The sequence below is a fragment of the Callospermophilus lateralis genome, chromosome 14, assembly GCF_048772815.1.
Source record: "Callospermophilus lateralis isolate mCalLat2 chromosome 14, mCalLat2.hap1, whole genome shotgun sequence".
Lineage (NCBI taxonomy): Eukaryota > Metazoa > Chordata > Mammalia > Rodentia > Sciuridae > Callospermophilus > Callospermophilus lateralis.
In genome coordinates, this window is record NC_135318.1 from 5,849,978 (window position 1) to 5,865,056 (window position 15,079).

At 52.5% G+C, this 15,079-nt stretch overlaps 1 protein-coding gene across 4 annotated transcripts in view; it reads left to right on the forward strand.

The window, feature by feature from the left end:
* Asap2 (ArfGAP with SH3 domain, ankyrin repeat and PH domain 2) overlaps positions 1-15,079 on the forward strand; it is a 154,584-nt gene that overhangs the window by 47,178 nt on the left and 92,327 nt on the right. For all 4 annotated transcript variants that reach the window (XM_076834020.2, XM_076834026.2, XM_076834022.2 and 1 more), the window contains exon 2: positions 6,827-6,899. In XM_076834020.2, the coding sequence (XP_076690135.2) occupies positions 6,827-6,899 (73 nt within the window). The remainder of the gene's footprint in view (positions 1-6,826; positions 6,900-15,079) is intronic.

The window sequence follows — 15,079 nt, forward strand, 5'->3', positions numbered from 1 at the left end:
CGGGAGGGTGAGCTGAGTGCCTCGGCCATGTCCCCAACATGAGCAGGTGCCCTTGCACCAGTGTAGCAGGGCCCTGCTGTTGGCCCCTTCCTCCAGCTCCTTTTTTCAGGGTGGCCCCTGGCTGCCTGGGTGGCCACCATGGCCAGGTCCAGAGCTCTTGGGGCCAGCGCTTCAGCCCAGTGCATTGGGGTAGTGCACCTTTTTTTCAACCCATAGAACTGTTTTCTCTTTCCTCACTTATTTATCTTTAAACAGATGAACCAGGAATGTCTCCTATGTAAATATTCCTAACAATGCCCCCAGGTGAGCCTCCCATCACTGTCCCCTTGCCTCTCCTTAAAAGCCACCAACCCTTCTTGTGCTGCCTTCCAGAGGATTTTCTGGGTGTGTTTTTATACATGGGAAAAGTGCAGCGTTGAGCATTTTGTCGTCCCTTATTGTTTAATCTGTTCTGTGAACACGTGTTGGAGCCTGAAGGTAAACAGATCCTCAGCTCCCAGCTTGATGGGGAGGAGAGCAGAAAGGGAAACGTGTAGGACACCCATGTACCTCTCCTTCACCCTAGTTTTAAAACAGTTCAAGAATAGCGTGCTCTTGTTAACGGTGGTTGGAAAGTAGAGAATCATCATCAGCAGCAGCAGCAGCAGCAGCACCCGGCGCCCGGGACAGAGGCAGCCTTCTCCTGCGCCTGCGTCCGCCTGCACAGCGAGTGTGCACGTCCGCTCTCTCACTCGCGCTCTCAGCAGCTCTTGTTTTTTCTTGCTTTCGCGTTGTGTGTGCACTGTAATGAAGCTTGTTTCCTTGCATCCTAAGACAGCTGTTTTTGTTTTTATTTTACTAAAAAACAGCAAAAATTAACTCTCTGATGGTCCCAGGGGCTAAGAGTCTGACACTGAGGTGTTGACAAGCCACACTCCCAGAGCCTGTAGGAGATGAAGACAGAATTACAAAAAAAGTTCCGTCTTCGTCTTTGGCAGAGCTGCACTGGCTGCTTTTTGGCCTCGGTGGCAGGTTATAAAGGCAATGACCGTCTGCATGCACAGGGCCAGGGTGCTCATGCCAACCCTGTGGCCCTGCTCTGAGGGATGCCCTGGTTCCTACCCTCAGTCTGGCCCAGGTGGGAGCAGCATCCAAGAGATGAAAGACGAAAGGAAAAGAAAAAGGAAAGAAGTGTTTCTTTCCTCTTTTCCTGCCCTCGGGGGTCACCTACCGTAAGGTGGATGAAGTCCTTCAGTACAGCTGCCTGAAGCTCCCTGCAGCTTGAGCGGCCAGTGCCTGGACAGAGCCCAGAAGATGGTGGGCAACCAGCGCTCTGGTTCTGCCGCTCCCCACCTTCTCTCTCATGGTTTAGGAATGGGACAGCAGGATTCCTAGGTGCCGTGGTCTTGTGCGTGACCAGTTGCTGGGCAATGGTTGATTCCAAGAGTTCACTCCCATCTTGGCAGCACATCCTGGCTCTTCCTCCAAACTCTAGTGGATTTTAATATTTTTTTTCCTACAAAGAAATGCTTTGAGTTGAATTTTTTCCCCCTTTGAGGTGCTGGACATTGAACCCAGGGCCTTGTGCATGAAAGGCAAGCTCTCTACCACATTATGTATATGTACTCGTAAAACTTAGTATTTCTTTATTTTGGTTCTGTGGCTCACACCTTGTGCATGCTAACACAAGCCCTAGTCACCACATCTGGCCAGGGCAAGCACCATTTCCTTGCTTTCAAATTTGTAATTTAGCCTGGGGGTGCGAAATCTATCTCCCCAAACATAAATAGCACAACCTAGTTTGCCTATGCTTTTGAAGATTTATAGTAGGATATCACGTGTGATCTTCTGCTTTTAACATTCTGTTAAGGTCATTCATGCTCCTTGCAGGTTGCTCCTTTCCATCGCTGTGTCCCTCTCTTGCATGGTACACGATGGGTCTCCCATTCTACCAGTGATGGGCATTTGGGTGAGTTTAGCTCTTGTGGAGAGCATTCTGCATGTCCTTGTTCTTCCATTGTAACAGGTCTGTAAACTCTGCCCTTTGGGTTCATCTTAGGCACATGTATGCAGCACATGGTGATTGGCTTGGACGTGTCTTTGATCTTGATTCTGAATGACACCTGCTATTCTCAGGCTTCGCATTATTCCCAGGAGGAGGTATGTCCGTCACGGCTCTGGCTGTACAATGAGCCCACAGGCTGCAGAGCGACTCGTTGGACACTGTCACGAATGCTCCATGCTTTCTGCAGGGCCAGATGTGTGAGGAGACTGAGCTGCCCTCTGATGTGCCCTGACTCTGTCTTGGCACAGCGGCCCTGGAGCTCATATCTGGCCGTGCTTTGTGTCTTTCGTCCACTGTCCTCAGAACTGTGTTTTCCGCTTAGATTGGCCTTTCTAGGACGGAGTGAGGGGACAGGCGGGTGACCACGGAGGGGGCCTACTTGCATGGCCAGGCTGGGGTGTGTAGGGAGTCCGCCCTGTCCCACCTGTGCCGGCTCAAACTGAGACTCCAGTGTGCTGGGACCAACTCCCCGGGTTGTCACAGCCACCTTGTGCTGCTGGCTCATGGCCAGAAGGAAGAGGGTGGGCTGATGCTCTTGGAGAAACATTTTGCATGGAGCTTCTGGGCCAGAGTCAGCAACTTTAATATTTCAGGCTTTATGGGTGGGCCTAGGGGCAAAACCGAGGCTATTTTCCGAGTACTGAGTTATTAGGGAATAATTTTTCACAGATTTTCTTAATGAAATTCAAAACATAGCAGTGATCATGGACTACAGTTTTGGCAGTGTGGGCCTACTGAAGAGAAGAGTGGAGTTCTTCTCTGGGGGGACATTGCTCTTATTTGGGGTTCAGAGTGAGTCTCCCCACCACCCCATCATCACATCCAGCAGGAAATGTGTCTGCCTATAAAATCCCTCCGGTCATGGTCATGGGGGCTGGATTTGGCCTGTGGCCTGTGGGTTTCCCACCCTTGAGCCAGGCCAGTCCCTCTGACAGCCTGAAGACCACCCCACGGTGCAGCCTGTCGTCATGAGGGGGGTCCCTCCTGGCCAGGAGGGAGGCACTGTAGGGTTCTGGGGGCCCAAGGGGAGGAGGCGGACCCTCCTACGTCGTAGGGTGGTGTTGATTCTGAGCCCATGGAAGAAAGCGAGTGGGCCGTCTGGGTGGTTCCCCGGCTGAGGGGCGGCCTTCAGGTGGACCAGAGGGACCTGCAGGGACAGAGGAGGGAGGCCCTCCGGGCACCACGTTCTGGAAGCATTGGGATGTCCTGCGTGGCAGGATTTCTTCAGGAGGACAGTGAAGGCCACCTGGCTTAGCGCTCAGCACTTACTGGCCTGAGGGGCTGGTCGTTAATGTTTCTCATCTTCATTTTTACGGAGCCTCCTCTGTGGCTGTGGGAGCACCGTGAAGAGGGGGCGTGGGCAGTGCTGGGGTGGTCCTGCCGTGGGCTCATTTCCCACCCGCCCACAGTCTCTGCTCCCTGTCCCCACTCACCATCCCCACTCATCACCATGCCCACCCCAACAGTTATTTATTTTCTTGGAGATATTTCAGACACATCCCCACAGTCTTGTTTATGCAATAAATTTACCCAATAAAACTTGTTTTACAAACCAGAGGTCAGCTCGGGTCTGGCCCTGAATTACAGGGTCTGGCGGCCTCCTTCCGCCTGCCCTGTCTGTTCTCCCTGTCACTTGCTTACAGCTCTTACACGAAAATTCTGGTGCAAGTTTCAGCATTTTTCCTTTTCCCAAGTGTGAGTGGATCTGGGGGTGGTAGGTGTGTGCCAGTGGAATTAGGATCGCAGCCAAGTTGGCAAAAACCTTTAGTTCATGGAGACTTTGAAAATTTTGTTATTATCTCTTTAAAATTCCAGTGCTGGTTTTTGTAAATGACGGACACAGGCCTTTTCTACCACCAAGTCTTAACGATTCCCGCTTTCCCTGGCCAGGCTTAACCTTAATTATCTGTAAGCATGCTCTGTAATGAAGGGTGTATTCTCGAGCAGGGAGGGAATTGCTTTTCTCTCTTGCGGTTTTAGTTAAATTACTTGTGCCGCCCGCTCACCTTCACCTCCACTCCTGCTGCACAGACTAAGCAAGAGCAGCATGAGCGCTCGTCCACTCACTCCTGGGCAGGAAACGCCCCTTCCCTTCAGCTAGGTCCCAGACAGTGACGGGTTTTACCAGACGTGTGCAGCCGTGGGTGGGTGGGGGGGCTGCGCCCCACACACCCCTGGAGGGAGTTGCCGCAGTTCCACTTCCCTTGCTGCAGGGACCACCACCTCTTGCTCATGTGCCTCTGGGGTAGCAGAGGCTGGAGACATGGCCTTTGCTTGAGAGGCAGCTGCCCGTCTCTGGCTGGTTCTCCCAGAGTCTGCTGCCCAGCACCAGCACTCAGCATGTACAGGCTTCTGAGCTGCGGTTCCAGCCAGTCCTCTGGTCTTTGGGTAGCCTTTCCCTGAAAATCCCTTCCTGCCTGACCTGGCAGCTTCCAGGTACGGTGCTCCACGTCCCCTCCAGCTCAGGAAACATGGGGCCTGCCGACATGGAGTTCCGTTCTGGGCCAGGTGTGTGGCAGGCCCTGGGAGGTGAGCAGGGGCAGTTCTGTTAGCATCTGTGATACTTAACGTGCCAGGGGTGTGATTGTGGGAACGTATGCTGTCGGTTGCACGTACGTGCTCAGGAGTGGCAGGGCAGGCCTGGGGCAGAGCTCAACCACTGGGGGAAGCAGGTCTGTGTGCAGGCAGGCCCTGGGCCCCTGGCTCTCGCCAGCGTGATGCTTGTGGAGGGTCTTGTCCTGGCTGGACAGTGAAGGCCACCTGGCTTAGCGCTCAGCACTTACTGGATACTCAGTGAATTTTCTCAGCTGAAAAGTGGAGTAAGCACAGGGCTAGGGGAAATGTACGGTGGGTGCCTGGCTCACCCCGGAGGGGGACATCAGGTGGCTCTGGAGGAAGGATGCCTCTGAACCAGCTTGCCAGGTCGGAGCAGAAGTCGGGGCTCAAGAGGAAGCAGGAGCAGAGTGTGAGAGAGTAGTGTCCAGTGTGAGAAGCAAGAGAGAGGACAGCAGGTCGGGGGCTGCAGGCTGTGCTTGATGGTGGACGCTGGGTGTCCAGCCAAAGCCGGCAGAGGCAGTGGGCAGCAGAGCAGGTTTTAAAGCTTGCTAATAAGTTGGGACCCTGTTCTGAGGTCCTCAGGAAGTCTTTCCAGTGGTCCAACCTTAGTGGTGTGCTTCTAAGCATGTGGGGTTCTCTCCCTTCCTGCCTTCCCAGCTTGTAGAACGTTGTTCAGGAATGTGGCCGAGTGGTGCTTGTAGAGAGCCCACCAGTTAGCGGGGGACTTTTGAGTTGGGCGCTGCATATAGCCCGCGCACACCTGCCTGCAGCAGTGCTGTCGACAGCCAGGGCCGGGAGGCAGAGGTGTGTGCCACTGCGCCAGGCTAATGCTTTGTTTTTCAATGGACATTTTTGGTTTAGGATCCTAGCAAAATCAACCAGTAGAGTTCCCACTTAGCTCTGCCCCTGCACATGCACAGCATCCCGCAGACTCCGTGGGACACGTGTGGTTGCCTCCCAGAGTCCACAGTCGGCTTCGCTCCTGGAGGAGTATGTCCTGTGTTTGGTCAGACGTACAGCGTCACAATTAGAGCTGCTCTGTGTTGTAACCCTCTGTCGAATGTTTGGGGCCTTGTGATCTCTTTCCCATCTAAAATTGTCGCACTGATTTTCAGCATCTGCTTTTAGCATCCAGTAAAGTTGCCGCCATTGTTGCATTAGAACCAGGACTTAGGGTGCTGCTGTTGAAACTGGTTTGAGGGGGATCCGGGAGGCTCCATGCTCTGAGGGGTTGCGCTGTGTTAGGAGATGGGCCGTGCCGTGTTTTATGGCCAGACCCACAGTGGGTTATCGTCACCACTATTGTGGGGTCTGTGTTCACCACGCTGGGCTGGGCGCTCCCCACAGTTCTCCAGTCAGTCGTCGCGGCAACCCTGTGACAGGTGTCACCATCCTGACGTACAGATGCCCTCTCCCTCCCATCACACCTAAGGGTCGACACTCTTGGTTCTTCTGTTGTTTAATTGGGCAACAAGGAAATGTTACCTCTAGTTTTCTAATTGCCAGCTTCGATAAGTCATTGCAGGTACTGTTTGAGCACCTACTACACGTAGGCTTTATATGAGCCATATGCTGCTAGTTTGGGATTGTTGGTCTGTAAAATTTGGCAAACATTAAATATGTAGTGTGTCTGTTTAACTATTCAGCCTTGTAAAGCAGGTATCGCTATTGCTGGCTTCTGGAAGGGTGTTGAAGTGTGGGGAGGACTGGGGAGGTGCCTCCTCACAGCGAACACGTTCTTGTTTGGGTCTTTCCAGTCCCAGTGCGGTTTGCCTCCCTTGCTCCACCGCATCTGTCAGGCAGGTCTGGTCCTGCAGCGTGGCTGTCCTTGGGGCCTGCTGGTCAGAGTGCTCCATCGGGGGATGGGATGGGTTATGAATGTGGGAACAGGCACATGCTGAGACTCGCTGGTATGCAGAGAGCACAGCCAGGTGGGAGTGGTCTGACCAGAGCCACTCACTTTATGCAGAAGGGGTGTCAGGCAGGGCCGCTCACCTGCTGCAGGTGGATGAGGCGCACGAGGAGGGGTTGGTTCTCAGATATCCAACCAAACTGCTGCTCAGCGCCATTTGAAGGCCAGGCTTCTGCATCATGCTGAAGGTTTGTCCTTCAGAAACAGCCCCAGGGGCCTGGTGGTCCAGCAGGGGCCTCCAGAAGGCAATTCATAGGGCTGCTCCCTGGACTAAGCACAGACACATTTTCATTCACATATTCTTTGTATTTTAGGCTTTGGACGTGGACCGGATGGTTCTTTACAAAATGAAGAAATCCGTGAAAGCAATCAACATCTCTGGGTTGGGTGAGTACACACTCTTCCTGGCTTTCTGTGTGAAGACATCGCATCTGTCATCCCAACATCATAACCCCACCCTAACCAGCTAACAAGTGGACCCCCCCCACACACAGCTGGGCATGGAGACCAGAGGCGAGCTGGGGCGTCCCCTGCAGAGCACCAGTCACTGCCAGCCAGCTAATGAGCGGATGTACTTTCTTACCTCTGCTGTTTGGTTGGTGCAGTGAATCACACCAGAGGTCCCCATCCATTTCTCTCTTCCCCAGTTCTTGCCTGTCCTATTTGGAAATAAAATCAATAAACACATAATTAATTTAGCCAGAGTAGTATTTGATCTAGACTTATAAATGTATTTTTTAAAGAACCCCCTGCAGTTTGGGCCTAAAGATAGCAGGCTGTGTGTACATGGTGGGTCTACTCTACACAAATCCTTTGAGTGATGGAAAGAAGGTGGCAGCCTTGGGAGACTGGAGACAGTGAGGAGCCCCAGAGAGAGTAGGACAGGGCTGATGGATTCTGGACAGAAGGCTTGCCTGTCTGAGGGTGTGTGCCCCTGCCAAGGTGCAGGAGTTGGGGTGCCTGGGGTGGGAGCACTCAGGGGACTCCTTGTCTACACCAGGTCCCCTTCACCCTTGCGGTGTCTCCCTTGACCAGAGTGGTGAGTGGAGCAGTGCAGGGTACACCCTCCAGAGTGGTGATGTACTCAGGGTGTGGATCTCACCACCCCCTCAGCATAGCATGAGCACAAGCTCCAGAGACCGCTCTCGACTCGCTCGGTCTACGATGCTCTCTCTCTCGCCCCAGAGATGCTGCTGCATGGAGCACTGCCAGGTGAAAAGATCAGATTAACAGGAGTTGTACAAAGGCCCTACGCTGAGAGCTGCGAATCGCTGCCGACCAAAATCCCAGAAGGCTAGGGGAGGAAATGTGTGGTGCGTGGGTTGAAGGTGGTCAAGAGTCCGTTCTCCCCAGATGGTCTCAGCTGCTCCTGGGCCAGTGAGAATTCAGGCAGGGGAGATGGACATGCTGATTCTGAGGGGGCTGTGGACGGTGGGGCTCTGCCTCTGACTTCTTCCTGGGTAAGGTGACGGGAAATGAAAATGGAATACTCTGCTGCTTGTGCAGAGGCTGGCCAGGTGGCCACTGCCCATCTGCAGGAGGGACTCATGCAACGCCCAGGTCTGGCCCGGTGCCTGGCGGTGCAGCGTGTGGACAGGCATGTGAAGGGCAGAAATGTCAGGAGATGGCCATTAGAGACAGCACCGCTGACTGATTTGCCTTTCTGACGTGTGTTGCTGAGCGCGTGCCACAAACTCTGTTCTTTTACCTGCCCCTGGAGCCGTTCCTGCAATGCAAACCCAGTGATGTTTAAAATCTGCTTAAAACTCGGCAGTATTTTCTTGTCCACGTGGAAGTGAGTTTCATCCAGGCCACAGGAGAGATCAGGAAGGCCTCAGGGGCTTTAGAGCTCCCAGAAAGTGGAGACAGAGCACAAGTCAACGGGTTTCTCGCCTTCCAGAACCGTCCACAGGGCTTAATATGCATTTGTGGATTGTGAGAGGATGGGGTCTTGATATTTTCCCAACTCATGTGCCCCTGAAGCTGCCCCTGCCTCTTCCCATCACCCTCCCAGAGGCCTCAGGTTGTTGAGCACTGCCTGGGCCAGGCCACCTGTGCAGAGGCCCCTCCCCAGGCCTTCCGTCTGCCCACGTTCCTCTGCTTGAAATGGCGTTTTGCCACTGGGGGAAGTTCATTCAGAGTCACAAAGCTGGTAGATGACAGGGTCGGGATATTGACACAGCTCTTTGAACACCCAGCCTCTGTCCTTCCCAAGGTCTCTCTCGTCCAGCAGGCTGGCTGTCCACCTGACCTTGGTGGGGGGGGGTCTTCTATTTTTGTCATCTCACACTCATTTATTGCATCATGCCAACTTTAAGTTATTATAAGGTCATGAGTCTGGATTTTTTAAAGTGCTGGTCCTGAAACCTTTATTTCAGAACACGTGTTGTCTACTTCAGAAAGTCACCTGAGGAAACTCTATACTTTGCCTATGATGTTGCTGACATCATTCACGGCACTTTTGGAACCCTTCTCTGAAACTGCTTTTTGTAGCACATTCTTTTGAATATATTTAGCAGAGGAATCTAAGGGTAGATTAAATTGTTTTAGAACTAGACATCAGAAGTCAGTCAGACACATTCAGCGAGGGATTAAGCCGCTGACTGCCCTGGCTGGGGGTGCCGTTCAGCTGGACCGGCTCTGCTCAAGGCCAGCAGCTCCCCAGGAGCTCCCTGCGGTACTCAGAGCGTTGGTGCTCAGCCTCCCAGGACGACTGTCTAAGAAGAACACTTGCTCTGTGTGCGAGAGACAGTGAAAATGTAATTCAGCATTTGTACCTCGTACTGCCCTTCACCCTTTCCAGTCTCCTGTTGCTTCATTACTGTGAGATTGGGGTGTCCCGATTTGTCCTGAGATGGCCCCATCTGACCTCTCACTCCACCCGAGGTGTCTGCTCTCCAGCCTTGGGGAGCCTGACGCTTCTGCACGCCGCACCCTGGGCTGTAAACACTCTCCCCTGCCCCAGTCACCTGGGTGGGACTTGCCAGTCCCTCCACACCTGGCTAGCTAAGACTCGATAAAGAGCTAGCCTTCTTGGACTCTCTTAAGTGGCTCAAAGTGGCACAAATTTATCTTTCAGATCTGCAGGTGAGGACTGTGACATGGATCTCTCTGGACCACATCAAGCCATCGTCAGGGTTCCTTCCTGGCCTCTCTCGGGGAGAGTCTGTTTCTTTGACTTGCCCAGCTTCTAGAGTCCACCTGCAGTCCTCGGTTCTTGGCCTCCTTCCATCCACAAAGCCAGCAGATGGAGTCTTCCCCACACTTCACCGTCTGCTCGGGTGTCCATAACAAACACTGTGGCCCATGACTTACGCAGTAGAGTTACTTTCTTTCTCACAGTTCTGGAGGCTGGAAGTCCCTGATCCGAGTGTCCCCGTATTCGGGTTCTGGGGGGGTTCTCCTGGCTGCAGACAGCTGCCTTCATGCTGTGTCCTTCAGGGCAGAGAGAGAGAGAGAGAGAGAGGAAGCAAGCTCCCTGTCCTTTGTTCTCCGAAGGGCACAAACCCCGTCGTGAAGGCCCCATGATGACTTCCAATGGCCCCATCTCCAGAGAGCATCACAGTATGGGTCTGAGCTTCAGTATTTGAATTTGGGGAGGCACAGTTCAGTCCCATGGTGATCACTGACTCTTCCTGTCTCCTCCTTTGACATTTAAGTACCGATCACACAGGGCCTCCCGCAGATAATCAGGATAATCTCACCATTAAATCCACTTGATTAGCAGCTTTAATTCCATGTGCAGTCTCAGTTCCCCTTTGGTGGCTAGTCAGCATATTCAGTTCCCATTGACCACAATGGGGACACCCTTGTGGGGGATGGGACATTACTCTGAGGTTGCATCACTGTTGACTCTTCTATTTGGCCCCCAAATAAAGGGTTCCTAACATGCAGGTAGAGTAACACTAAATACTGCTTTTTGCTGTTTTCTAGTAGTTTTGCATCTCAGTTGATCTTCGTTCCTTGAGTAACTGCAGGGCCTTGAGGTCAAGGACCACTTCCGGGAGGCAGTGTGGTTTGTGATGAAGGGCTCGTAGAATTAGGATCCCAGAACCCTGGATTAAAAGTTAGCAGTGCCTCTCACGAGGTCTGCAGCACTGGGAAATGGTTTCGTCTTTCTGAGCCTCAGTTTCCTTGTACGTAAAGTGGGATTGTTATACTGGTCGCTAGAACTAATAGGTCTACCTGAGAGAACGTGAAAAAGCAAAGGTCCCTACCTGGACACATGGTGGGGGTGGAAGCTGCACATAGACTCCCCGTGTCCCCCCAGTGGCTGGCACAGGGGCAGGCCAATGCATGGTGGCTGCCCGTTGAACTCTCAGTCTCACGTTTCCTGTCTGTGCTGAAGGTTCTTAGTCGGGGTTTGTGGAGTAGGAGAGGTAATCTGGTGATTTTAGATGTGGGCAGTGTGTGTTGGAGCAGACCCTCTGCTAGGCGAGGATTTCTGTACATTTGTGTAGAAGGGAGTTTTGAGATGCCTTGGACCTGGGGTGGGCACACTGACCAGCCACCTGTGTGCTCATGACCTATGAGCTCAGAGTGTTTTTACCATCTTACCAAGTACTGAAACAGTAGCCTCAGCATTGCCTCAGCCTGTAAAGCCTTGGATATTTATTTTCTGGCTTTTTAGGAAAAAAGTGTGCCAATCCCTGCCTTAAAGCAGTTTCTAGAACTCTGGAGTAGAATCCCCCTGGGGGTCTTGTTAAACCACCATGGCTGGACCCCACTCACGGAGTTTCTGGTTCAGCCTGTTGGGGATGGAGTCTGAGTATTTGCCAGTGGAACAGTGGCAGGGACGGAGCTGGTCTTGGAGAATGCTGCCCTGGGAAGCCCCCCTCACGCCTTAAACCTTGCGCTGGGTCCAAGAGTATCAGGGTGTCACATGTACGTACTCAGCAGCAGTTTTCTTATGCAATAGCAAGTCACTAGATTTGCTCCCAGTTACAGAGATGACAACTTGTCAGGTATATTTTCTGGAACATCTTAGGGACGGGTTTGCAAAAGCAGATTTATAATTTGTTGAGAAAGGTTTCTGCGATGATAGTTTTCCTTGCTCAGTGGACTGCTGTCTGACCTCTTAAAAAAAAAATCCAGTACATGTTTATTTAAAAACTCTTATTAGTCTATATTTTCCAAGCTCTGTTTCAGCCCACGGTGTTTTTTCCCTGCTGGGAAGTTGAAGGTAACATTTTTCATTTGTGTTTGACACATCAGTGGGTAAAAAATTCATCTTTGTCAGGGAGGAAGCAGTGAAAGATTTTCATTTTCACTTCTCCAGATTGACTCTCTTGACACCTTGGCGCTGTGTTCCTATGGAGAGGGAGGTCCTCTCCTCACTCATTCTGGATGTCGGAGAGAAATCATCATATCTTGAAATGAAAAGTACAAAGAAGGAAATGTTAATTTTCCTAAAGCTCTTGCCGTCTTCACCAGAGAAGAAAATCAGAGTTCACAACTTGGTGTTTCTTTTATTTGCAATGCTGATTAGAACCTAGTAATAAAGTCAGCCTAGAATTAACCCAGAGAACTGTTTCTGTTACATGTATCCTATGACGAGAGGAGGCTAGCTCAAAAGAAATGTGGGAAACTAAGTTTTATTGTACATTAAGAAGGTGCCGTATCTGGCATGATTTTCTACCTGTTGCATGAGAAACTAACTGAATCATAGTAATCTTTAGCATTTGGCAAGGAGTTGGTGACATGGGTATTCTGTTACTTCGACGTGGCACAGAGTTTTTTGGAAAGCAGTTGGTAGTGTACATGAAGAACAGCAAACCTCTCCATATGGAGGGCTGTCTGCACAGAGATGTCCACGTTGCCTCGCTGATGGCAGAGAGAAGCTGACCCGGCTAGGGTCTAGCCCTTAGGGATTAGGGTCATGAAGCAACGTGAGGAAAAATGCTTATGAGAAATCTCCAGGCAATAAAATTCAGAAGATAAAATTATGTACATGTTTCTGTGATAAAAAGAAGTAGGAGATTATGACAATGAAGAAAGTGTATCCATATTGACATTCATGAGCTTGATGGTAGAATAATAATGATGATGGTAATGAGGAGTATTCATGCTCAAGGAATACACGGATTTAACCCCGTGCGGTGTGTTAGGTTCAGGCGAGGTAACTGGGGCAGCGGACCCACTGGCCCAGGTCACACGCTAGCAGGCAGCAGCTGGGGTTCTGAGCCGGGTGAGTGTCCCAGCTTGCCTCGTGAGCTCTGCATGCTCAGCCTGGCACACGGCAGCAGGGGAAGAGGCTACACACTGAGAGAAGCCGAGCAGGGGCTGCGGGAGCATCCTGGATGTCATCTTCTGGAAAAATGCCCAGTGGTTCTGACTGATCACAAGTTCAGTGTGAGCTGGTTCAGGACACGTGCCGAAGGCAAGTCACAGAGGACCTCAGCAGCACCTAGAAGACAATGTCCCCGTTGAGTGTAACAGCAGCATTTTAGGAAGATCCAAAGAGCCTCGTCCTAGAAGGGATGTCTGAAGGACCTAGGATCGGGGTTTTTGAAGGGTGTGTTTGAGGGCCTTTCTCTGGGGTGGAGAAGGCAGACGCGTCACTTGTGCCTCTGTAGGGAGCAGTTTCACGAGGCCGAGCTGGCCCAGTTAGGAGGGAGAAGGGAACTGGGTGAGCGGCCTCAGAGGCAAGCTGGTCATTGTAAGGTCCCCTCCGTGAGTTGATGGCCCCTGTCTGTGAGGAAGCTGGAGAAGGAGGTGAAGACGTGGGCCCAGTGGCCTGGGTAATGTCTCCAGTTTGAGCCTCTGAGCATGTCGCCGTCTCAGCTGGTGAAGAACGGTGACTGGAATTGGGTGGGTGACTTGGGGACTCCCATGAGCAGTGAGCAGCCTGTTAGTCATGGAAGGCTGGCAAATCTGGAGGCTGTGACTTACAGTCTGAGTATCAGTGAGTCACACGAGGTGCCATCTTGCTCTGGTAGGAGGCTGAGGCTCACCTAGGCATGGGCATCTCCCTTGGCACATTGGGCACATGGACATGTCTTTCAGAAATGGTATGCCCAGGGCTACCTGGAGAGACCATCAGAACATCCTGCTGTGAAAGCCAGAAGGGGAAAGAACCAGCAGTGGGGCCAAACCGCCATGCTGCCCAGGTGGGCACTGTCACCCGGTGGGTTGTTTGCCTCCTGGAAACACCAGCCTGGTCGCGCACCAGGTAGCCGTGGCCTGTTTCTTCATCTGTGAAGCCCAGTGGAGGCATCCTAGGGTGGAAGATGAGCTCTCTGTGAGGTGGTGCTGGCTGTGACAGGAGGCCTTAGAGATAAGAAGGCCTCGTCACACCAGGGAGGGGTGTCTCGCTGCGTCTGTGCCATGCTGAGGGCTGGCAGGAATGGGAATCGTCTCCCAGGGGGGTGAAGTGCAAACAAGGGGAGACGGGAGCTGCTCCGGCCTGGCTGAGCCCGTTCCTTGGCCAGCACCAGCTCTTTCCCAGCAAAGGGCTTCCATCGCTGGATACAGTTCCTGATCACTTGGGGTCTCCTTCAAGCAAAGGTGGTTTGAACACCAGCCGCTGGGGCTTGTAGGCCCAAGGAGAGCCGTCTGCTTCCCATTTGGTCTCTGGGTGCCCCCGATGCACAGCCCTGGGTGAGGAGAGCCTGGCCTATCAGGCACAGCGTCCTCTCATCCTGCAGTGGGCCCAGAGGGAGGAAGCTCAGAACCCGCCCTTCCCCAGCCGGGGGATTCGCCGCCTTCCTGGTGCAGGGGTGCGTTCCTGCCATGTGCGTTGGTGCACAGTGGGTTGTTTTTTCCTGTTTGTCTTGTGAAGTTGTGGGCAGATTCCAGGCTTTGCTCATCTGTGTCGCCTCCAAGTCCAGCTTTTAAATGCAAATTCATAGCCCTTTAAACCTCTCAGGGGCTCCCCTTTACCTGGATGGAGTCCTTCATCACCTGGCCCTGCCTGAGCCTGCTGGCCACCACCTCTCCCCAGGGTCTGGCCACCCCAGTGCCACACATTACAGAGTATCATTCTGGTTGTAGCCTCTGTGTCCTTGCACAGACTCAGTGGATTCAGTCTCTGTCCGGGCTCCCTCCTTGAGTGCAGGGCTCTGCTGTAGGAACCTTTGTATTCACTGGGCTGGCTGGTGATGGGTTTTCCACATGATCAGACTTTGTCCTTTAGTAGAATGGGTGCTTAGGGAACACAGTGGGAATACACGGGAATGTTGGTGTTTGCCGTGCTCTGAGCCTATAACCTAGAAACAGAAGGCACAGCGTTAAAAAGTCACAGTAGTTCATTCAGCTGGTCTCCTCTTACTTGGCTTCTGAATGTGCCCCTGCAAGAAGCCAGAGACCTAGAAAGGGAACTGGGGTGGTGTTAACCTATTGCTACTGACTGTAACTGTCCCTGACAGGACAGGACCTAAAAGAGTGTGCAGTGGTCATAGGCAAGAGTCAGTCCTCACCCCGACCTCAGTGGCTCCACTGCTAGCTGCCTGTGTTGGGCATAGCTGGGCAAGGTAGATCCTCTGGCAGCCGCCCAGGACTGGCAGTTTCCTGAGGACTCGAGGTCAAAGGGGATGTCCTAGGAAAGTCTTCATGGAGTGGCTTTTCAA